Source organism: Pinus tabuliformis, chromosome X (genome assembly GCF_031772625.1).
Source record: "Pinus tabuliformis cultivar Carrire ecotype Pingquan chromosome X, CPIR1, whole genome shotgun sequence".
In the NCBI taxonomy this organism is placed as follows: Eukaryota; Viridiplantae; Streptophyta; class Pinopsida; order Pinales; family Pinaceae; genus Pinus; species Pinus tabuliformis.
In genome coordinates, this window is record NC_142308.1 from 541714241 (window position 1) to 541740327 (window position 26087).

At 39.4% G+C, this 26087-nt stretch overlaps 1 protein-coding gene across 1 annotated transcript in view; it reads right to left on the reverse strand.

The window, feature by feature from the left end:
- The window catches only part of LOC149141126 (uncharacterized), an 87105-nt gene that overhangs the window by 37618 nt on the left and 23400 nt on the right, over nt 1-26087 (reverse strand). Inside the window, exons 2-9 of the mRNA XM_089446754.1 lie at nt 10988-11065; nt 4407-4488; nt 3863-3933; nt 3171-3272; nt 2965-3054; nt 2757-2831; nt 2615-2647; nt 2197-2277 (exon numbers count right to left, since the gene is read on the reverse strand). Coding sequence (XP_089302880.1) covers nt 2197-2277; nt 2615-2647; nt 2757-2831; nt 2965-3054; nt 3171-3272; nt 3863-3933; nt 4407-4488; nt 10988-11065 — 612 coding nt within the window. The remainder of the gene's footprint in view (nt 1-2196; nt 2278-2614; nt 2648-2756; nt 2832-2964; nt 3055-3170; nt 3273-3862; nt 3934-4406; nt 4489-10987; nt 11066-26087) is intronic.

Here is a 26087-nt window from a genome sequence, read left to right on the forward strand (position 1 = left end):
AAAGGATCAATAAAATGAAAAGAGAGGATTCTTCAAAACTAGGGTTTTCCATATCATGAAGCCTTGAATCGGAAGCTCTCTTTATCTCTTTTTGTATCTATTTCATCTTGCCTTTGTTTGATTGGAAGGCCTTAAGATAACCTTGCATCTCAACTCTTGTTTCATTGAGAACATTTTTGCAAGCTTTTATATTCCCTCATACATGTGCTAAGTGTTGTTTCAACCTAAGGATACTCCACCCACTAATTTCAATATGGCAATGGTTGCATACCATGTTATCCCCATCCAATTGGCAATGATCACATGTTAGATCCATCTTCTCTTTAGGAGCCATGGCAAATTTTTTACCAACAAAAACAAATCTGCAAATAAAACCCAAGCATTTCTTAATTTATAGGCAAAAAGACAGTAACGTTATTGTTCAAAAAAAAACAAAAAATCAGTGTTATAGGAATCTTTTACATACCTTCACAAGCCCTCCACATGAAAATTAGAAATATGAACTTTAAATCGGTGCTTTAATCAGCTCTCCATATCAGCCCAAGAAACTCTCCAATTCGACACTAGAAATCAGCTGAAAAAACACTCCAAACCAGTAAAAGGGATGATGCCGAATGAAGATGAACACTTGGCTGAGAAACTCCAAATTGATCAAGGAAAGAGTGAGACAAGTGGTGGGAGGGCATCTAATTAAATAGCAACAGGAAGGGATTAGGTTTAGTTTTAGGGATTTAGTTTTTTATTTTTTATTGTTATTGTTAATTTTTGGGGGGTTTAGTGGGCCACACACTGCTTCAGCAATGTATAGAAGCTGCTGGTTCAGGCAAAAATGCCGATTCCATATGGAAATGGCCATTTCCGGTCAATATCAGCAATTATTCCTAAAAAAGGTCTACAGAACTGGTCCGACCGGCCACTTTGGCCTGCAACTAAATGCTCCCAAAATCTGCTGACAATTGTATTATATAGTCTCGTTGACCTTTGTCTAGGTCATTTGTTGGAACCTGAACATCAATAAAACTAACCTAGGCATCTACCTTTAAATTACTTCAATATAGTTTTGCATAGGTTGGTCACCTCAAATTGAAACTATTTTGTCCAATCGACCTTCACAATGATGTGCATTTGAATAAATATTCAATTCAATTCAATTCCATATCAGGAACTACACTATGTACAGTATTACACAGGGACGTGCTTCCTCAGGTCAGCAGCACACCCTTCCCACTTCCCAAACATCCGAGATGGGAAACTCACTTGGAATATTCTGCAGCATCCCCCTGGCGCTTCCCCTAAACAGAAAATGTTTCATCTTTGTGGGGGGTGCTTATGTGTCCCCTGCTCCCTGCCACCATAGAAAAGGGGAGCCCTGGGCACTCACCCTGAATTTCAGTCTATGGCATGATGAATGTGATAGTTACATCTTGTATGCCAATGTGAATATTTATTCCATGCTTTAATCATTCATGTTTGTTATTATTTTTCATATATTTAATGTTATTTTTTAATATTTTAATTGAGGTCCCCTTTATCAGCATCCTCCATATCATTTCCTAGAATTTAGAGGGTATCCCAAAACACTCCCAAATGCATTTCTTCCTTTCCATGCTCCCCCATCCTCAAAGCTTGGTGAAACATTAAGTACATCCAAGCGTAAGTGTGTGAGAATCTGTATCCTTGCAATCACAAATATATCAAACGACTACCACACTAGTGTCTGAACCCAAAACAGTCATCTTGTCAAAATAGAAAGGAAGCATAAAGAGGATGTTGTGCTGTAAAAAAAGGGCAAGAGCCTCACAAGAAGATTTTCTTTCAGTCAAATATCATTCATGTGAAATTACTAGAATGGATACATTGTATGAGCAAAATGACAACTCCCAACACAAAACAAAAGGTTAAAATTACTGAATTGTTTCTCAAGACAATTTTAGGACAGATTTAGGACAAACAGCCACGAGAAAAAAAAAAAAGTTAATAACTGTATTTAGGCTCTTTAATCCAGTATAAAGGCAGACATATATTGGAATTCAAGCAGCCTGTACCAAATTGAGGACCAACTTATCTCAATCAAGATATGAATCTCGCAGGCTTAAGAAATACTAAGAATAATGAAGGCAATAAATGGCCATTTTGTTATTGTTCACTTGTACTGAAATTAATAGTGTAACTTAACACCATCAAACTAGAACTGACCTGTATAAATTGTGGCATGGATCCATCTTTCACTCCTCCCACAAATTGGCAAAGATACCATACACCAGCATTTGCAAAATCCTACATGTATTTCAGTAAAAAGCAGTCAGTTTCGATAGTGGAAGAGAATATTACATTTATATAAAATTACATGCATATACAGAACTGGTTTCCCCTCCCTTCTATAAAGACAAGTGCTGCTTTCAATCTATGGACTGACAGACAAGCAACATTATTGCAGGATATATGAATAAATTCATTTAAGCCCTGGAACCAGTTTACAGAAAAACAGATGTTCCTATATATCAAAATCATGTTATATGATCAGATATCCCTTTGGAAATATTCAAATGTTCATATGTTATTCAGGCTACTTGAGTACAATAAAATATATTTTGAGAAAAATCGTAAATTTTACCTGTTTATCTTCTAATGTAACAATCTTCCCTTCCTGTTTTGACCAATACATCAATAAGAAATGTTACAGAAAATGATGGGCCAGTAAGTGATGTTCTTAATGCTAACTCAGTAAATAATCATGCATAAGCTGGATAACTCACCAAGCCAGAAACCATTTTTTGAATTGCATCTATGTCAAAACCAATCTGTGTAAGGTCTCCACGCACTTCAAATACCTGTGTCAAAATTAAAACCAAGGTTCATAAATGCTCTTGAAATGCATACAACAAGACAAACCTACGTGTATCAGAAGATCAAAGAAATAAAATCATGCAACACTCTAAAAGTAAATTCACGTGTTATACACACCTCATTCTTGATTAATTTTGATATTTCCTTTTGCTCATCTAGCTTTGCATCCACATTTTCAAGCCTCTGGGTCAAGTGCTTTTTTGCCGCCTACGTATACAATTAAGTGTATTAAATACAATTCTAAAATGATCATTTTTACAATCAACGGGTACAGCAGCACAAGAAACAAAACACTCAAACAATCATAATTATCAAACACCTACAGCAAGAGCTGAAGAAACTTGATCCAACTGTTTGTTAAAGCTTGCAGTAACATTTGCGATGTTACGCTTGGTTACATACATCCAATCTGAGAATGACCATCCCTGCCATTTAGACAAATTATAAGAAAATAAAACAGTCATAGAAATCAATTAATATATTTCCCTTTTATGTCCTCTTCTCCTGTGAGTGGGTACACTAATCTCTAAGCTAATCACAAAAATAGAAGTGTTACTAAACAATATTGTACTGTGACTTGTAACATATAGAACTCAATAAAGGAGAAGTTTTCACAATAGTAACATCTGACAAATAATCCACAAATACACCAGAGTGTGATTGCATACCCACACTGCATGTCAGAAGCCCCACACAAACTGTAATTGATAATTTGATTGTCTTGACTCTTAATATATATCAAAATCAGTCCCTAATGATAATTTGAACCTCTATTTTAACCAAAGTAAAGCATTCTGCATTGTCATCATACTTGTATTTGAAGTATAGAACTACTCTACAAGAACAATTTTCTGAATATATTACATTCAATGGTAGGTTCTATGATAAGCTATACATTGTAGATAAGCATGCACTGAAACAACTGCAACAAGAAGGCCCTTTAACATGACATAGGCTGATCAAAAAAATCCAAGTCAAAAATCCTTTGGACACTAAATTGTCAAGGAGAACATACTTTCCACCACATATAGCAGTAGCCCATGGCCCCCACTGCAGCAACTGGCACTACTAGACTTGACAGGTTACCTGGATATTAAGAGATGTGCATAATCAGCATTTACGCAAATTAGAGAACCTAAAAATATTGACTATGACTCAAAGAAGCAACTAAAATATAATATTTATGCCAGTTATCTCTCTTATACAAATGTTAACCAAATTATGAGAATGTCACATGCATTCATTATCAGATAGACAGCCTTCACAAAATATTATATTCGTCATGATTTTGAAGGGTTAAAGAAGCTCTATATAAACTCTGTTCAATGTAAATTGCAAAATTAGAGTTTGAGCTTAAATGGTAAATGCAACAAAAATGGGAGAAAAAATGTATGCTTTCTTTCACAAGTATAGAAGGATAACAACTCCTGAAGATGATCCTAACTAGTGAACCAAAATGTCAAGAAACTCAAAACAAAACCCAGGTCTCCTTTCTTTACAAGTACACATTAATGCTTCATAAATTAGACAGACACAAAAGAAAACCCTGAAGACCATACCACTTTGACCGGAGTTCCCATTAAGAACTGTTATTGATCTCGATTGAGCCAGCTCTCTTACTTCCTGTGCCAGACGACGCACCTGCATAGAAAATACAATAAAAGCCTTTTTCCAATACGTACACTAACATGACAAACTGCATTTTGTATTCAAATGCACATTATGTTTATATTGTAAACATCGCCGTAAGCGTAAAAAGGTGGAACAATGGATCTGGATACATGCAAATACAAATTATTTACTTATTTAGCTAGGATATATATTTCTTTTTGAAGACCAATTGAGGTTGGAAACCTTTAGAGTCAATAGCATTTGCAGGCAGGCCGCAGGACAATCTATAGAAATTGAAGAAGGTTCTCTTTTGATCTATTATAGTCTGAGTATTCACAAAATAAATGAAAATTTTTGTGACGGCAGAATTCAACAGTCACCCCAACATCAAAGAAGGTAGCAAATGGATTATTAGATTCTAAAGTCCAACAGATACAAGCATCAATAAATTTCATGCAAAATTGCTGTACCTCTCTTCCTTGACATGGACCTTTCTAAATAGCCTCAAATACTAGCTTGGTTAAGCATAGCTTATGGATGTCAAAGAAGACTTGAAATACGCACATAAGAATGGTATATCATGGAAGAATGGTACAGGCTGTTGAAAATTGGTAGCTTCAGTCAGTATTTTCATTGGCAAAACAAAAGGGGAAATTATGAATTTTCATGTCGACCAAGTTGGCCTCATTTGCACAAGTGAGCCCCACCACATAAAGGGGTCTGACCCTATGGTCAAAACCCCCTAGCAGTGTAGCAAACTGACACATATATATTGGGCATTCATTGACTCCATTTGGCATCATCAACATCTCATCCATTCAATCTCAAACAAGATCTGTTCACACGTGCAAGGAGAAGAAGAAGAAGATTTGTTTCTGCGTTGACCAAAGTTTGACCTCTGTTCCAGCGTTGACTTGGGATTTGGTGCTGCCATTTTACCAAGCTTTTGTCCAGACTTGGAGGCCAAATATTCCTTGATTTATCAACTGTTCGCTGATTGGTTGTTGACCAAAGTTTTGACTCTGTTTCTGGGCCATTGACTGAAGGTTTGACCACAGGTCAAACTCAGAGCTTTGACCAAAATTTTGAGGAAATTACAGGACCAAATTTTGGTCCTTTGACCAGTTGCCTCTGGCCGAAATTCAGCCCTCTGTTGCAGACTTTGACTTGGACCAGCATTGACTATTTCTCTCTTTTGACTGGTTTGACTTGGCATTTATTGAGGTCAGAGATTGGAATTTTGACTGGAATATTTTGATGTACATTTTGATGAATTGAACTCTCTCTCATAAGGAAAGATTTCTGGGTTTTCCCCTTTGTAAGGTTTTGCCCTGGTCATTGACCAAAATTTTGGTGTCTCTTGTCTCATTGTTTACTGTGATCTCTATTGCTCTATTGAAGAAGTTAATGGTTGAAATTTTTCATGTATAACTGCTTAATGATTGGAATGCTCTAAATTGTATCATTGGAAGTAGTTATCAGTTTGAAAAATTGTATTAGTCTTGATTGCACTAGAAAATCAACATGGTATCAGAGCTTTGGTGAAAGGAAAACGCATTCAGATCACCTTGAAGAGCATTGGGATTCTACATCTTTTGTTTTGATTGGTCATCTTCATAATGAATTCCTTCATGAAGACAGAGAACAAGCTTTAAGGAGTTACAAACTTCAGGGCATGGAAGACTAGAATTGACCTAGTGTTTGCAAGGTATAAGGTCTTGGGTATTGTCTTGGGAAAAGTTACTAAACCAACTGATCAAGGAAGAAAAGACAAGTTTCAAGAAGATGACACCTTATGTAGCAACAAGACTTACAGCTGTTTGTGCTTTTAATATGTAAATACACAATGTATTGTAAATAATATTTTATTAATAACATGAAATGTACAAGAGATTGATGGAATGTTACAATGAGGGCCACTTATATAGCTAAGAAGGTGCCTCTTCATGACCGGGCATGTCTTTTAGACAAGTCTTTTCATTTTAACTAATGATTATTTAAATAATTATTATTATGATTATTTATTATTTGTATTTGTATTTATTTTATATAAATTATATTCACAACATTGCCCCTCTTCAAAAGCTTTGTCCTCAAAGCTTAATTGCAGACAATTTCCTTCAAATTGCCCACTCATTTCAGCATGTGTAAGTGGTACTATTGAGCTAAATCCATTTTCCTCTCGCCCAATTTTTTTTTTAATGTGTTAATTATTATTATTATTTTAAAAGTGACTTTACAAAGATTTATTATAATATAACTTTATAATTTAATAAAGTTAAATTATAATCATTTTATAAAGACTTTTATAACTTGTTAATTTGTTAACCGTCGTGTCTTTCTATCAAAAAAGTACAGCCGCTGTGCTACCGACCTTGGGGCCAAAAATGATAATGTCGTAGCACTCCTGCGCTCCAGACATCGTCGACCCTTTGGAGATCGGCATCAGTACCATTGTGACCAATTGAGGGCTTTTGTCCGAGGGGAGCTATCAAAATTTCTGAATTGTATTTATTGCAGCGTTTTGAAAGTGTATCCTTCTTTTTCTGCCCTTCATGAATCTGATCTTCATGGTCGTTATTGGTGAAGGTGGCCTCTTCCTAAACTTGAACACGATGAGCGGAAAGTTCATGTAGGTCTCAGAAAATGCAATGGAACAAACAATGTTGGGTTGGCAGTAACAGTAGCGTGATTGGTTGTAAAAAATAAGTGTATAGTATACAGGCATTATTAAACCATCTGGAAGGTATCCCGCAATAATCCAATCGTTTTCGGGAAAGGTCGTCAATGTTCAGTGTCAGTCTTCCCAACGCATTTGAATTCCTAATAGCCACCACTTTGTACGCAATCTCTCATCATTGATTATTGTTCTCATAGATAAGGATGCATTCACCATGCGGGTGTGTGGATAATGCCAGAATTTGAGCAAACGTTCACATGTAAGGATTACAAACCCTGCCAAGTAGAGGGGCACTAAACGCGGGTTATATCAACATGAGTATTGCCACGGACTGTGGGGAAGTGATACTAAAACGTATTTGACTGTGGTCAAGTACCCAATCACCTATGAAAGAAAGGGTGAAGGCGAACTTCATCCAAGTCTGTGTGTAGAAGCAAAAAGACATACAAGGCATTTTAAGATTTAAAGTCAGGTGTGGTTGTTTCCTAATAGGCACCTTACACCATCGAGTTGTTAAATAATGTGACGAAAATAAGTTGTTCCAAACGATTTGATACCTATATACAACTTCCAATTGAAGCCGAGGGAATATATGCATTTGAAAATCCTACGTAATTCACGAAATTCAGCCCCTAAATACCACATCTGGTTTTGACCCCCAAAATTCGGCCCTAAATACCATGTCCTCCTCTAGCTGCTAGAAAATACAGCCTGCCTATAACTCACAGACAAAGCCCTCCAAATCACACCAAAAGGCTGAGTTGCACTTCTCAAAGGTTCTCCTTATTTCTCTGGCAATCTCCAGCTCGCCAACTCGTTCCTCAAGCTCCCACGTGTGCCCAGAGAGAGGCTTTTGTGCTGGCCCTGGAAGTTGCAATTCGTGTTGCCTTCAAGCAGCAATCTCCTGCTCTAAACTCCTCCAAAATGTTGATATCCCACTAAAGCTTCAATACCAAAATTCTCCCGACAATTGCTACCCGAAAGACCCCTGAAATGACCCCTGCGTATTCCCTTCCTGCGTTCTCTTGGAACACACACTAGCTGAGCAAATAACTAAATGATAGGCTCTGAAATCGCTCCAACTCTTCTCCAAAGTGGTATTATTGACCTCCCTAGGGTGGCACTCGAAGTCCCCCGAAGAAAGGGTGAGTTCTCCACTTGGAAAACTTGGTGCTAAACAGCAAGTGACCCAGCTAAACAACTTGAGCAATAAGAGCGAGTTCAATTGACAAAAGACCCCAAATGAGGCTGAGCTTCTCGTATTTATAATTAGTGAGCTTCCTTTTTCCACGTGGGCCCCTCCATCTAGCTTTTCGACCTCCCTTCCTTGGCTATTCAAATTTCTCCTTAGGCAAGTGTGTTTTTCCTTGTGTGTGTGGCCCCCATGCTCCACTAACCAAGTATTTTGGCCTCCCTTTTTCTCCTAAGTCTTTCTTCCAAAATTTCATGGGTCCCATGGTTACCAAAAAGGACAAAATTGTGGAAAAATAAACTTGGGACAAATTAATTTAGGAAGGGACATTACACTACATTATATTGACAATTGATTGGCTCTCTCATGTATCTGGTCAACACCAGGCCGGATATTTGTTTTGCAATTAATTCACTCAGTGAGTTCATGGTTGAGCCAAAACGAGTTAACTTGGTGGCTACAAAGCATGTGTTGAGATACCTTTGAAGCACAGTTGAGTTTGGTTTGAGATATACTCAGGTGGATGGAGAGAAGTTAAAGGGGTACACCAATGTTGATTGGGGAGGCAGCACGACAGGAAAAGCACTTTTGGGTGTTGTTTCAGCTTGGGATTAGAAGCAGTTTTTTGGCTCAACAAGAAGAAAATCTCAGTCGCTTTGAGTTCTGCTAAGGCCGAGTACCTGGCTTCCAGCTTGGCAGCTTGTGAGGCAATCTAGCTTCGGAAGCTTCTTGTGGGACTATTTGATTAATAATTCCAATCGACTATGATTCACTGTGACAATCAAAGTTATATCAAGCTCTTGGAGAATCCGATGTTTCATGACAAAACAAAACACATTTAGATTAGGTACCACATCATTCGAGATTGTGTGCAGAAGAGAACAGTACAGCTACAATATGTACCGATGAGTGAACAAGTAGCAGACATCCTGACCAAGGCTTTGATGAAGGGAAAATTTGTATTCTTCAGATACAAACTGGGGTTGGTGCAGAAAATCTTCCTCACTAAGAGGGAGTGTTGAAAATGTATCTTGGAAGGTGATTCTGCATTGGTCAAGTGCCATGACATGCAAAAAATCACTAAAAATTCTCTCACAGCAATTATTTAATCATTTTCTAAGTTTGGACCTTAGGCATAAATTCATTAATTTAACTTGACTATATTGGCCAGTTTTTATAAAGTTAAAAAGGTCAACGAAAGATTATATCCTGACCATGGATCTCAAGTGTGGAGATCAGGTAAGAAATTATGAAACGAAAATAGGTTATTGGAGAGGCAGTTCGATTGGCACTAGAGACTGGGCATTCAGCTGAAGATCAAGAGGAAGAACTGACAGCAAGAGAGTATTAGTGAATAGGGCAGCAACAGGTCGATTTCAGGGCAGTAGGCAAGGCATGAAGAGTCGACCAGGCCATACAGGCCATAGTTTGTTGGGCCATACATGCCAAAATTTGCTAGGACACACAGGCCGTGTTTCTGGGTCATACAGGCCGCATAGGCCAGAGCCGCCAGACAGTAACAACATAAAGACTGAGAAATTGCTGCTTTAATTTTCTAGGTGAATACTCTTGCTGTAATCAAGATTTTTTGGAGCTGAATAAATGCCCAAAGTTTGCTGGTTTTCCCCACACTCGGGTTTCTGGGGTAACCGTAAAACTGTGTCAAACAATTTATGTGCTTGGTTTTATGATTGATTTACTTCTGTTGTGCATGCTAAGTTAGGAACCCAGAGTATTTTGTGTTATAAAATTCAGATTCAAAGTAATTTAGTTTCTGTTATGAGTATATATTTTATTGAACATAAAATCTGACCTGGGTTCAAGAAAACTAAAAAATTGATGGTGTTTGCAGGCAAATGTTGTTCTTCAATCAGCATTATGTTCATATTCTTGTTAACTGGGCACATTCATGGTTTTTTAAGGCTGTCCAAGGTTATATAAACAAAATATAAAGCAAGACAGTCTTGCTGGCCAAACTAAATAAGGGTCTAATTGCATTTCCAGTAAATGATTCAGTTAATGGGATCGTTACATTTAGTCAAAGGATTGGAAGTTCTTGGCAGCATAACTGTTTTAAAGAATCTTAAGTTGTTGGCAGCATAATCTAAAAAACATTTTTTCTATTTAAATTTAGTTATTTTACGTAATTTTTTAAAATCAAGTCATTGAGCCCAAGTCAAAACCCGAGTTGATAGGTGGCCGAGTCAAAGTCCATGTGCAAGTTTTGAAACATTGGATGCAATGCACCAAACCACTTGAAATATTATGAAAAATATTTTATAAGTCAATTATCAAGTGAAGCAATCCAGTTTTCACTTGCATAAAAAAACATCATTGTATTTCTGCTCTTGTGCAGAATCAGCAGATACAAAATTTAAAAAACAGATAATCCAACTTGTGGCACGAGTATATACATTGATCTAACAAGTCAGAGTTAGGTTTCACTTTGACCAGGATTGGAGAATACATAAGTCATGCTATAAAATTCAAAGCAGCAACTATGACAGTACAAAAACAACCAGCCGAATGTTAGATGTGGCATTTAGGATCTAAGAAAGGATCTTTACAACCTAAGTCCAAATGCTAATTACTGAATTACAAATATTCTTCAATTTTATGAGATGTCTGATACTTTCTATAGCTCAATCTCCAAGTACCTGAGAAGCAACAGCAGCAGAGTTATCTGAACCATTATTGGATGATTCTCCTGCACCTGCTTGCTTTACCAGTAGTCCCTGAAACAACAAAAAGATGAAACTCATTTTCATCTAAATTCCATATTTTGTTTTAGTTTGATCACTTCAGCAAAATTTTAATGTAATAAGGATAAAAGGAAGAACATAATAGCCCACAAAAGTAATACGTTTATAACTGGGAAAATCAAAATGACAGAAAACACTTTAAATAATGAAAAATCAATCAGAATAAGTGTCTATTGATTTCAATTTTCCATTTGGCTTTGTTTTCAAACTAAGGAAACCCTTATTTATGTTGAAACATTCCAAACCACTTGAAATGCATCAAATCCACCATCTAATAATAAAAGGAAACCTGTAAACTTTAGCTTCAATGTTTGGACTAGTAAAACTAACAAGTGAAGACAGATGACAACAAGATGGGGTGCCAGGGTTAGAGTTGTCAATGAAAATCTATGGAGAACGCATTGGATCCAACAGGCAGTAGTAGTGACAATATCCTCAGCACCTCTGAATTTCTACTGTCATGGGCTTTGTGGTTCTTCTATCTAGGTTCTTTGTTGGTGTATGCAGCTTCTAACACTGAGTTGACTCCAGTTGGTAGCAGCAAGCTTCATTTTAAAGTAGCCATTTGCTTGGACTGTGTGCTCAGTGTCTCACAAATGACTTCTCCTTCTCCAGAGGCACAAACTCATCCTATGGTCTTTCTTTCTGCATGTTAAAGTGCTCCTAGTCAATGGTAGTTGACCAGTTGGAGCTCTAGCCTTTCATTTCTCATGGTTTTATCTATTTTGCTTGCAGCTCTATCTGTACTTGGTGTTTGTTGCCATTTTGTGCTAGCATAGCATTTTCATTCATCAAGCTTTTGAGCTTGAGTGATTCAGCAGTTGTCATGTATTCTCAATGGTTAGCAAGTAACCAGCGGACTTCTCAGATTGATTCCTTAGAACCCTTTCCGAAGAAAAGGGTGGTAGAACACTTACCTCCAACATCCAATAGCAACAGGGTTCTCAAATCAACAAAAGCCCCCCATGATTGTATTGTAACTAGACCCTCTTGAAAGTCATATTGAGAACATTGTTGAGGACAGTGTTGATCCTGTTAATTCACAGCATTTGGCCATCAGCTTATGCAATTGCCAAATATATCAAGCTCAAATGGAAGACTCAAAATGGGTTAGCCATAGAGAATATATCTTGGTGACAGTATTTAAAGCAGGTCCACTAATGATGGGACAACCTGGTTTATTTATGAAACTATAGACCCTAGGGTTCAACACCCTTTAAAGGATTGCCTTCTTTTGCTCCAGTTTGGATCAAGCTCCTTGGCTTAGCCCTAGAATTTTGGCATAAATCAGTCTTGTCATAGGAAGGAAACTCTTAGGGTTCTTATTTGACATTGAAGATCATAATAGAACAAATCAATCTCTCTCACACAAGATTGTGCATGACTTTAGAACAGAGCAAACCGCCATCAGCGTCAACCCACTTGAATCTGATGCACTACTCTTGGGAGCAACGTTGGAGTATAAAATACCACTGCCAATTGTAGTGTCTGCTCTCATTAAGGATGCTTGGCAAACAAGTGCCTGCAAAAGCAAAAACTGAAAGAGACAGATGCCTCATAGAAGAACAAAAAGGCCAAGAGAGCAGATTTTGATCCAAACTGGGAGTGCACTTACTGAATGTGTTGATTTTGGTGGCATCAGATGTGCTCTAAGTCTCAAATTTTGCAGGGAGGCTTGGGCACATGTATTCCAAAGAACCCAGAAAGTGTTTTGGGAAATTCCACCTGGAGACAGTTTAATTAAAATAATTAATTATTTTTAATGGATCCCTAAAGTCTAAACTTAGAAAATTAAAATAATTAATGGGTATTAATCTAACTGTGGGTGTAACTTCTAGAAGAAGACGAGGATCAAGAAGAAATGATCTTAGCCATTGATTAGTTTTTAATCCGGGTCGTTGAATGTTGACGAGAAGATAATTTAAGGAGGCTTGAGGGTCATTTGGAAAACACACCGAGAGAGATCAAGAAGATCAAATTTCTTAGAGAGGGCAGTGCAGCAGTTGCTAGAGGAGTGATCGAAGTGATTTTTCGCAGTGAGGGGGCAGAGATAGTATCTAGAAGAGGGAAGTTTTCTTGGGCCGGAGAGTACAAGGCAAAGAGGGCAGAACGACGTCCAGAGAGAGGTAGACACTGGCCCACGCAGAGCTGACGCAGTGGCAGCGTAGACCTTAGAGGGAGATCGAATTCATGTTGAGGAAATCGAGTTCAGAAGCTGGGCCAGTGTGAGACCGGGAGGTAAAAATTCGAAATTTCCAGCCAGTAGAGGGTCCGAAGGAGGAGCAGCGTGATTCCCAGCGGGGGTGACGCAGAGACTACGTGAGGCTTACGCAATTCTGTGCAGAGGCCACGCAGAGGGATGCAAAGGCTCCAGTCCAATGTGATCAGACTCAGATTCTTTCGATGACAGGGTGAGAGCATCTCACTATTTGTTTTGTCCAGTTTCTCTCTGTATCGGATTGCTAGTTGAGCATCCAACGAATTGTACTCAGAATTACTACTGCATAATAATAAAAAGCCTCAGATCCGTTGCACCTCCCGCAATGGGTTTTTCCAAGAACATTTGTCCAAAAATAACGGCGTTATTGTGTTGTATTTTCCTTCTTGCTCAGTTTCTTGTTTCCGCATTATCTTTAATTAAGTGAAGGCTGCAGTGTATGTCTTTCGATATTTGTCGTAGGAAACTGCAAGTAATTTGTTTAAAGGAATTTAACAAATAGGAGAAATCTCATCAGTTGCTATAGTAGGGATTCCGGTTTAGGAATTTTCACAGAATGCACAACCAAAACATCAGAGAGAACCTATCCTGTCATATGCTATCTTGATGTTATGGCGCAGCTCTTAAACTTAGCAAATGAAACAACCACACAGGGGTTGAAATTTCACCTACAATGTGATTATCTCATGTAGGAATTTCATCAAACATTTAGCCAACACTCAGATTTCCAACTCCAATAAAACTTCAGCACTAATGTATTTTATTTTTAACCCAAACACATACAATCTGATTTTTATGAGCAGAAACATTGAAGACTAAATCTGAACTTTAAAAAATGAAGATAACTGTAAAAACCCACAAAAATTGACACTTGAGATTTTTGGGCAAAGCCCTTGGAAAAACCCCGAAGGGAAAACCAGTAGAGGAGAATTTTTTATTAAATGTTCACAGAGAAATTTCTGAGTTTACAACAATTAATTTCCAGCAAGAACCAGCTATACTTATCTCAAAAATTGTGCCCAAGATTTTCTCGAAAACCATGCCACACGCTGTCTAGAATTTTGTGCTTCTGCTGTATGGACAGTACAGACTGCACTAAATGCACCAGAAAACAGTACAGAAAACAGTGCCCTTGCTGTCTCAATTTTTGTGCCATTTTTTCCTGTACAAAACAGCAGTATTTCTCCTTGAAATTCATGCCCTCTCAGTTGAAATTTTTGTGCCCAGATTTACTGTTGCGGCCTGCATTAATGGCTGAAAATCTCCTAAAAAAGCATGCCCTTTTCCTACTGCAAGCTGCTTTTGAGAAACGTGCTCTTCTCTTGCTGCCAACTACCTTGGAATTTGTGCCCTTCCTTGTTGCTCCTCTTTTTCTCCTCAACCCACTTTTCCTCTATCTCTCTTGAAAAGTGTCCCTCTTCACTTCCCCCTTCTCCTTTTACAAACTCATTAATAACTAAAACCCCTCACCCTTGATCTCAATGGTCAAGATTAAATCTTGCCATCTCAAGATCAACAGTTGCGACTTAATCTCTTATTGAGATGACTTAAGTCGCTTTTAGAAAAAACCACTTTCTAAATCAACTGAAGTTCCTCAAACTTTATAAAGTCACTTTTAGAAAAAGAAACTTTCTAACTTTATAAAATCATTCAAGTCACTTTTAATCATTAAATACAAAAGGTACTTATGAAGGGTCACTTCCACATGCTAGGCACAACCCATGTGGAAGTACCTCCCAAGCTACAAAACTAACACTCCTTCTTAGCGAGGGTGGTACTTATAGCACCTCTATCACCTGGATCTCACTCCAAGTCCATCACACTGTTTACTATAGCAACTCCCTCTGACTCAGCAACATGTCCTGCTACCTAAAGACATGTGCCAGTAACCCATGCTCCTAGGAGACTCCTCTCTCCCGCCCTGAGCATCCTCCTCTATCATCTCGAACCATGACGGTCTCCTAACAAAGCTAGAAGAATCCTCTCCTTCAACTGCCTCTGGGACTATCACTGTACATGAGATCCATCTGAACTCGCCATCCACAAGATGACCTACCAACTTGTACATCTTGCCCACACAGATGCCAATAACTCGTGTTGCATCCACCCTCTCTCCCATTGGATAAAACATCATCTGTCCATTACAAAATAGAACAACATATCCGTCATCCTCCAGAGCTACCACGGAGAGGAGATTTACTCGCAATTCTGGTACCCAAAGCACATGGTCACCCTCCAGATATCCTCCAACTCCAACTGGAATCTCACATACCCAGTCCCCTTCACTGCATGTGTGGTTTGCACCCTATTCTAAACACGCGTGTTTGAGTCGATACCTATCATACTCAGGAACATAGCTCTAGTCCCTATCATGTGGCACGGTGCCCCACTGTCCACAACCCAAACTCCAGTGTTCTCACACTCAACGACACTACTCCTTGAAAAATGAGATACCAAGGAAAAATCCTTCTCAAACCTCGCTGCAAATTCAGTAACCCCAATTGAACCAACTACCCGTTCCTCATTATCTTTCCTACCTTTCTTCTTGTTTGGAAAGTGGCCTGCATAGTGATTAAACTTGTGACATGCAAAGCACTTGACTTAGCTCATGTCCTTTCTAGAAGAAGATACCCCAATTCCCTTTTCTTTTCCCTTGCCTTTTACCCTTTGTAACAAGGGCCACATTCTCTTCGTCACCACCATCAGATTCACCTAATCTCTACTCATAGAACACTCTCAGATCTCTTCTTGAGTAAAGTCATCCCACAACTAAGTTGCACGAAACAGGGAAATGGGTACGAGTTTCTGAAACGGGCACGAGTACGAAACGTGACCCCCCCAAATTTTGGAAACGGGGAAACGCAATATATATATATATATATATATATATATATATTAGGACATTTGAGAAATATGTGCAATCATAAAGCATATATGATTAAATTTTCAATTGTCAATGCATAAACTATAAGTCTCTAAATTTACATCACATTTACTCATGAATGATCACATAATGAAAATAGCAATATCCAAAATCAACCACGAGAAATTTCTAATTTCTTGTCTCGTGCTTGATTGGGAGTCTCCTCCTACATAGTCGAACGACCTTAGTGCTCTTGATTAAATACAAGTTCCATACCCTAGTACCCTACGTGCTCTTGATTATTGGGAGTCTCCCCTGCATAGAGGGCTTGGTTCTCTTGATTAAATACAAGTTCCATACCCTAGTACATGACAAAATCCAATGGAAACATTGCAATCCCCCCAATCCTGAAATCCTGAAAACAGATAAGTCTACTGGATTTTGAGTGAGATCTAAAATTCTACTTTCTCCATATGAAATCCAATGAGGGCGAAACCACTCTCAAACATCCCGAGTCATTTCATGGTAATGTTAAAAATTTAAGTAAAAGGATGAAAATGAAAAATAAAGGAGAATGTCACTTTTATTTTAAGAATTTAACATTACCATGAACTGCATATCAACACTAGGGCCATAGGCTTGAACATTAGGCTGCCCCACTCAAAAAATCCTATTTTTTGTAATTTGAGAGGCATCTAGAAGCATCCAAAAGATATTTTCGTCGCCCAATAAAAAATTAGAAGCGAAAAAATTTAAAAAAAAATCCAAGAGAAAGTCAAGTTAGAAGAGGACACTCCACCGTACGGCCGGGAAACGCGTTTCCTACCATACTGGCCACATTTCCTCCTCGAGAAACGGGCTAGTACGGTCGGAAACGAGTTTCCAGGCTGTACTGTACGAGTTTCCTCATTTTCGTTTCGTTTCCGGCCGGAAACGAACCTTTCTCCAACGTTTCCTGCAACTTAGTCCCACAACCTACTCTAATCTGGAAGATGCTCTCTACCCACCACACACTTCATGAAAACTTCCCACTCCTTGGTGAAACCCTTCAAAGTTATACGCACAAACTCTAAGTTTGTAATGACCTCTCCAATTGTTGCAAACTCATCTTTCACCTGAGCAACTTTGGTGAGATAGGAGGCTACACTCTCTCCTTTGACCATCCTAGTATTATGGAGCTTGTCCTTAAGGGCCATTTTCCTGTTCTCATTCTTTGCCTCGTACAAATTTTTAAGTGCATCCTACATTTCCTTCGTTGTTTGTTTCTTAGCCAAATGTAGAATGAGGTGGTCTCGCACACCATCCAAGATAATCCTCTGTGCCCTCACTTCCTTCACCTCATGAACATCTAGAGCAATAAGATCTAATGTGGGTATTGCCACTGTTACCATAAAATCTAGCAGGCCTTAGAGAGGCAAACCCTACAAGGCAAGAGGCTAGACTAAGTGCTAACAATAGGATAGAGGCCCAATGTCACCTCACCCAAAACCCCCTGATCTTTATGGACTTTCACTGAAGGGAGGAGTCTCAGTAGGATAGGATCACCTTATGAAAGGTATTCTAAGGTTGGGGTATAAGGTGATAGGCCAAAATCTCTTTAAAAAGACTCAAATTCAAGTATAAGGCTTCACTAAGAAGCAATATGCTTTCTATAAGATACCTAGGAAAATAATGCACAAAACCTAGCGTTTGTTGATTTTTTGCTTAGGTATAGGAATTCTCAAGGTCAAGGCATGAGAGAAAAGGCTTCTTATGATATACTTCAACAAGTACTAAGCTCATACAACCTTCAAGAAAGCCCTCAAGTTGAGGAAGAGAAACTAGAGTTTCCCTCTTAAAACACACCTAGGGCAAGAGATTTTATGGAGGAAACTTAAGTGGATGCCCACCAAATTTATAGGTCAAGTAGCCAAGACCCTCCACTTGATGTTTAGGCTCTCAAGTCCCAACAAAGCCTCTCCCAAAGGATTTCATTCTAAGCCCTAGTTAGACGTCCTAGCCTTGAGAGGACCGAAATTTCAAGATGAAAAGTGAGAATGATCACCAAGGACTTGGATTAGTGCCTTGTCCTTTGGGCATATGGAGTCAAGGAGGCTCAAGATAAGCTAAATCGTTTCTAAGGAGGCTAAAAATTGATGCCCTAGGTATCAACTTCTAGCATTTACCCACTTCTAAGGAAAATGGAATTTGATGGAGAGTTATAAGGATTCCTCCACTAGGAACATTCATTACATGTTATACAATGAGTAACATATGCAATTCTCAACTAGATAGCCTTTCCAAAATTAATTTTCAACAATTAGGGCACAAATAAGCATAACCTAGAAGCAACAATTCCATACATTAAACAATTTCAAGACAAAATTCCTCAACAATAGGCACTTACAAGATAACATGTAGTATATTCATCCATTCACCAACGAAATGGCTCCAAAGATGATCTCAAATAGCTTCCAAACATCGAAATGCATCCAAGAATACTCCAATAGCCAAGAAGGAAACAAGTATGAATTCTCTTATGAGGTCTAAATTCTCCAAGTGATGATGATGAGAGATGAAATGATCTCTCTCTAATTTATACATGTTCAATGATCTCTAATTTTAGCCTAAAGCCCCTCAAGTCATAAAATAATGGGCTAATACTAAGTGAGGTTACAAGCCAACCTCATAGCCAATGTAAAACATAACAATTAACCCACAAAAGAGGTCGAAATGTTGACATCATGCATGTGTAGGCCCTTCTAGGGCATGCATTGGGCTCCTCTAGTGCCAAAGTGAGTGTAGAGGGCTCCATAAATCATGATCTAGGGGTTGGCCCCTAAATCTCCATGCAAATCATCCTGTGGACCCTAGTTTTGTGTTTGGGGCACAAAATGGGTCTCATGGGTCTCTTGGTGATAAAATAGCCTAGTTTTGCTCCAATGTTGAGGGCTCTGAGGATGGTGTTAGCCCTCCCATGTCTCAAGGGTGAGACAAACCTCATTTGGGCCTCAGATCAACTGCCAAACCATGTGTACATTGCTAAGTCGACTAGGGCATGTTGGTCCAAGTGCATCATCTCATGAATAATGTGGGGCAAAGTGTAGACTATTGGGGGTGTTGTAGGTGCCCATGGAGTGGAATGATGCTCTACAAGTAGTAGGAGTCCCATGGCTCTCAACGCTTCACCTATAGGGTGTCATAATGCTCCTCTAGTGGACTTGGGCCCTAGTTAAGTTGGCCAGCTCATGATGAAAACCACCTGCCAATCACACACAATGTCCAATGTTGCATCTTCACGATCAGGTACAATAATCATTAGTGCATCTAAGTGAACCAATCTTGTTAGTCAAGGGCAAACTAAAACTTCATACGGCGCTTCCCTTCCAAATTTGGGGCTTTGATCACATAATAGTGTTACTTACCTAGGTAGGAGTGGCTAATAAACGATCCTATTAGGTGTTCCCAACCCCTATGGGGAAAGACTAGTCTAGGGTACATCCTTCAATCAATAGGTGGCACGTGAATAATGATGGAACAAAATGGGGATAAAGGGGTCTCTGAGCCAAATGCCATGGTCAAAGGGTAGCTATAATGAGGAAGTCCACATTTTGGGCATATAGATGTGAGGAGGGGGCAATCGTGGATGCATGAGTTACCCCGGCCTTTGTTTTTACACCCCTCTTATTGCCTTTTTCCTTTCCTTGATTTTTTTTCTTTTTATTATTGCTCGAAAGCTCTAGGAAATGAGAGCGTGTTGTGAATGATGTGTATCAATGGTTACCCCCTTAAAGGTGGGGTAGTCCATCACCCACTAAGGGTTGGGACATTCAAGGGTTCCTTTTAATGATGTAATAGTGCAACATAGGCCCCAGGAACTGGGTGATGGCCATAATGATAAGGGGTAGAGCTCAAGCTTGGATTTTGCCCACATGCAAATGTTAATGTCATGGCCATCTTTTGCATTTTATGATTTTCTTTCTTTTGTTTCTTGCTTGTGGCCATGATATGCTTTTACTTTTTTTTTAGTTGCATCAACCTCTTGGGCAACGTTTCCAGGCCCAACCCATATATGTGGACAAGAAGAGGGGCTGTGCTATGACCTAATGGACCCATGGTCATGTAGACTCAGAGAAGGGAGATGGAGTATAGGGCTCACAATGTATAAAGGGAAGTGATAAATATGGAATAGGAAAACGGGACCACGCTATCAAAATCAAGCTTTCCCAAGTAGTGCCATTTCTAAAGCCATGGGCCAAAAGGGGAGATGCCACTGGACTAGGATTGGATATTAAACCCCCATTTAAGGTGAGGGAACAAAACCACAGTCAAAATGCTTCCTTCTCCCAAGTCACCCAATAATCCATGCCAAATGCCCAAATGAAAAACAAGCATAAGCACTCGATTGCACAATGAATAACATATCTTTTGGAACAGATTACCCACCTTCTAACATGTGCTCTTGACAAATGGGTGAGGAAACATACGGCTGATGCAGGTGGAGAAGATAAAATGGCACATCACATCGACTACAAGGTGGTTGTCAAGGGCTACCGACTGGAAGAAGATGAATAGGAGATGAAATCTCCTAGGAGTAACCACTTTTGGTGGGTAACAGGCACAGCAGTGCTAACGAAGTTTCACAACTTGTTCTCCTTGAGAACTGTTGCCATTCTCACTTTCCACTGCAAGTAGTTAAAGACCCCTTCCAACCTGTCCTCAAATCTGATGTTGGAAGCCATCTTCCCCAACTAACTAACAGTTACTTTTTCCTTGACTTTTCCTTCACAATCCCATTTTGTAATCTCTGAGAATAGCCCTATGTCAACACCTGTCCACAGTATTTTAGCAACCTCGCTCTAATACCATGTTGAAATTTCACCTACAATGTGATTATCTCATGTAGGAATTTCGTCAAACACTCAAATTTCCAACTCCAATAAAATTTCAGCAATAATTTATTTTGACTCAAACACATGCAATCTGATTTTTATGAGCAAAAGCATTGAAGTCTAAATCTAAACATTAAATGCTGAAAATAATATTAAAAACCCACAAAAATTGACACTCAAGATTTTTGGGCAAAAGCCCCTAGAAAAACCCCATAGGGAAAAACAATAGAGAAGAGGAAATTTTTTATTAAATGCTCATAGAGAAATTTTTGAGTTTACAACAATTAATTTCCAGCAAAAACCAGTTGTACTTGTTAACCACCACCTGTGGGTGACACCCATAGGAGAAATTTTTCTCCTAGATTGTCTTCAGCTAGCAACCCTATGCGGCCACCAAATAGCTCGATGTGTCATCATCTCCACCACCTGGGGCAGCCATTATGTACCCTTTTCCATTTGTTATGATTGTATGTTTGAAGATGGGTCTTCCAACCCCGAAGGTATGGCTTTCATTATGTAGTTGGGTATGTTTGCTTATTCATCATGGACACTTCTGAGCATGGATTAGTGGGGGGATTCAGCGGAAAGAATGGGCTTGGTTTGTACTCTAGTCCCCTTGTCCAACTTGTTGATTAACCTTGTATCCTAGTCCCGTGGGCTAAGTTGCAGGAAACGCAGGGGTAGGGTCCGTTTCCGTATGGAAACGAAACGGAAACGCGTTTCCGCATACCGTACGGCCTGGAAACGCGTTTCCGGCCGTACGGGCACGTTTCCCGAAATGGAAACGTGCCCGTACGGCCGGAAACGCGTTTCCAGGCCGTACGGGCCCCGTTTCCTCCAAAAAATCACTTGTTTTTTAAATTTTTTTTTTTCTAATTAGTTTGTAAATTTTTTTAGGGTTTCTAAGCTGTTCTAGAAACCATTTCTAAAGTTATAAAAGAGCAGTGCCTCTCATTCTCTCATCACACTATTCAGCAAGGAGTTTCTCTTGGAGATTGGCAGTTGTTTCAGTAGCTGGTGTTTTGAGCAGTGAGCAAAGTAGATTTCAGCAGCGGGAGAAAGAGATTTCAGCAGCAAGAGAAGGAGATTTCAGCAGGAGATTTCTGTAGCAGCAGATTTGGCTCAGCTACAGCCATATTTCTCTTCTCTTTTCTGGCATTTCCGGGTAGTTTCAACCACAGAAAATTAATTTGGGTAAGCCACATTCATTTTGTTAGTTTTTTCTTACTATTTCTTCAATTTTTCTAGGGTTTATGCAGCTAAATTGCTGAAAAACGTTTTTTATTTATAGATTTGTTTTTTAAATTTATTTTTGCAGCAGATTTGGCTCAGCTACAGCCATATTTCTCCTCTTTTCTGGCATTTTAGGGTAGATTCAGCCACAGAAAATTAATTTGGGTAAGCCACATTCATTTCTTAGTTTTTTTCTTACTATTTCTTTAATTTTTCTAGGGTTTATACAGCCAAAAATATGAAAAACGTTTTTATTATTTACACTGTTACAGATTTGTTTTTTTAATTTATTTTTGCAGCAATGGCTTCCAGCCAAAGTGCAGCTGCAACTTCAAACCCTAGGGCCAACCCAAGGGCTGAATATTATCCTCTTTGGAGGCATGTGACGAAGCTTCAAAAATGTGGAGGTGGTGGCTCATGGGAATGGCGATGCACTCTTTGCAATAATACGTACAAGGGCTCCTACCCAAGAGTGAAGGCGCATCTGTTGCATGGAGGAGGACAGGGGATTCTGGGTTGCACAAAAACATCAGATCCGTTGGTAAGGAGGGCATATCAAAGAGAGCAAGATGAGGCGGATGGTACTAAGAGAAGGCATGATGAGCATACTCAGGCTACATCTAACATTGAGCCAAGGATTGTAGCTGAAGCAAGAAAGAGGAGAGCTGGTCACACTCAAGAACATGAACAAGCAGCACCCAAACATACCAGAGGCTCAGGGCCATCCCCATCAGTTCAGGATAGCAGAATTGCTAGATTGGTGAATGTGCAAGCAAGAGAAGAAGCTGATTCCAGAGTGGCCAGGTGCATTTATGCATGTGGTATCCCATTCAATGTTGTTCGCTCTCCTTACTGGCAAGATATGATAAGGGCAGTTAACAAAGCTCCTCAAGGGTACAAGGGGCCCAACTATGAGAAAGTCAGAACCCAGCTTCTCAAAAATGAGAAGGAACTTGTGGAGGACGTTTTAGCTCCAATTCGTTCTTCCTGGAGTAGCTCTGGGGTTACCATAGTCTCAGATGGTTGGACAGATATGAGGCGCAGACCATTGATAAACATCATTGCCACTTCCCCCAAAGGAGCAATGTTTATCAAGGCAGAAGACTGCTCAGGAGAGGTGAAAGATGCACAGTTCATTGCTGATGTTATTATAAAAGCTATTGAACAAATAGGGCCTAACAGGGTGGTGCAAGTTATCACGGATAATGCACCAGTTTGCAAAGCTGCAGGTTTAATTATTGAGGGGAGGTATGACCACATCTTTTGGACACCATGCATTGTCCATAATCTGAATCTGATCTTAGAGGAGATCGACAACAAAGTTTCCTGGATAAAGGAAGTCACAGGGGAAGCAAGGGAGATTATCAAATTCATCACCAACCACCACCAGTCTCAGGCCATATTTCGAGAGTACTCCAAATTGGAGTTGTTAAAAGTTGCTGAGACAAGATATGCCTCAAACTTCGTGATGTTGCGCCGCCTTGTTGAGGTTAAGCATGCATTAGTTTCTATGGTGGTGAGTCAACTTTGGATTGAGTGGAGACAAGCAGATTCAGAGCGGGGATCTATGGTGTGTAGATTGTGCCTTGATGAGGATTGGTGGAGCAAGGTAGATTTCTTGCTAAAGTTCACAACCCCTGCATTTGAGCTTCTCCGGAGTGCTGACACTGACCAACCTTTCTTGGGAGATGTATATGATGGCATGGATTCCATGGTTGAGAAAACTATGGAAATCATTTCGCAGGAGTCTCCACAACTTCTGTTTGTTGATGATCATTTTGCTGGTTTGATCAAGAAAATCATTGTTGACAGGTGGAACAATTTCAATACACCATTGCACACTTTAGCACATGCTTTGAACCCCAAATTTTATGATGAGGAGCTTATTGCTAAAAGCAATGGGAAGAGGAAGGCACCCCATAAGGATAGAGAGGTGGCTACTGGGGTGAAAAAAGCACTAATGAGAATGTTTCCTTCTCATCTACATAGGGAGGTAAAGGAGGAATTTGCCAGTTTTGCTGCAGGAATAGATGATTATGCAGATATATCAGCTTTGGAGGAGAGAAGCACCATGAATCCAGTTAGGTGGTGGATTTGTCATGGAGCAAATGGTGTACATTTGCAAAGCCTTGCCATTCGTATTCTTTCACAAGTGGCAAGCTCTTCATCAGCAGAAAGGAATTGGAGCACTTATGGTTTTATTCATTCTGTGAAGCGCAATAGGTTGGGCTCACAGAAAGCAGAGGATCTTGTTTATGGCACTCCAACCTTCGCCTTGCATCTCGTAGGGGTCCAGAATACAACAGTGGTCCTTCTAAAGAATGGGATGTGGATGCAGAAAATCCTGATTTGGATCTCTCTCTTGCTGCCCTGAATATTGAGGAGGATTCTGGAAGTGGAATTGGTGCATCATCTTCTTCAGCACCACCATCCACTGTTGAGCATTCTGCTGCTTCTATTTTTGATGAGGATTGTTATGATGAGGATTAGTCTTTTGTGACTTGTCTCTATAGTTCTTGCAGCCTTATAGTCTTTATTGTACTTGCAGCCTCATATACTAATATAAATAAAGTCTGATTTTGGATTTTCCAGTTCCTATATTTTTATTTTCATTATGTGATGACTCATGAGTAAATGTGATCATTGTGATGTAAATTTAATCTTAATGTTAAAATGTTTAAGTAAATGTATCATTAATGCTTTATGATTGCACATATATATATTAATAATTTTTAAATGTTTTTAATATATATATATATATATATATTATTATATTATTATATATATTCGCGTTTCCCCGTTTCCAAAATTTGGGGAGGTCGCGTTTCGTTTCGCTTCCGCGTTTCGTTTCGCTTCCCCGTTTCCCCGTTTCGTGCAACTTAGCCCGTGGGATCTCCTCTATTGGCTACTAGCTTTAGGAGTGGCACCACATGGGAAACCCCGATTTTGGTTGCATGGTCCCGCTTCCCGACACGACATACATACTTCCCATCTACTCATTATAACCCCTTTTCACATATTTCCCATCTGGGTCCACATTTTTCCATTGGATCTGCTACCCACCATTTTGTGGGTGATATCCCTAGGAGAAAAAAAATTTCCAAGATGGTCCTCAGTCAGCAGCCCCTTGCAGCACCAACTAGCTCATTGTGCCATTTCTCCGCCACTTGAGCTAGCCATGTGGTCCCTCACCCATCTGTCATGATCGTATGTTTAAAGGTGGGCCTCCTCAACCTAAAAGTATGCATTGTCATTTGGTAATTGAGTACGGTAATTTGTTTATCATAGATACTTTTGGGCATGGATTAACGGGGGGATTCAACGAAAAGAATGGGCTAGGTTTGTGCTCTTGTCCCATGGACCTCTTTTGGATGTTAACCTTGGACCCTAGTCCTGCGGGGTCTCTTTCACTGACCTTTGGGCTTTAGGGATGGTATTACATGGGAAACCCCGATTTTAGTTGTGTGGTCCCACTCTCTCATCCGCATATATCACTCCCCTTCCACTCATTATAACCCCAATCATCATTTCTCCCACCTGGGTCCACATAGAGTTAGCCTTCCCTCTCCCTTGCCCATGCCTTGGGTCAGGCCTAGAATGATGACCCAGAGGTTGATGCAGCTGAAAAGAAAAGGAAAAGCATAATTGGCCACATTCAACAAGAAGATGTACCACAAAATGCAAAAGATGGTCTAGACAAACACATTTAGCACGTGGGCAAAAGCCAATACATGAGCTCTACCCCATCATCATGGCCATCACCCTAGTTACTACAAGCCCTAGATGAGCCCCCTCTATCATTTAAGAACC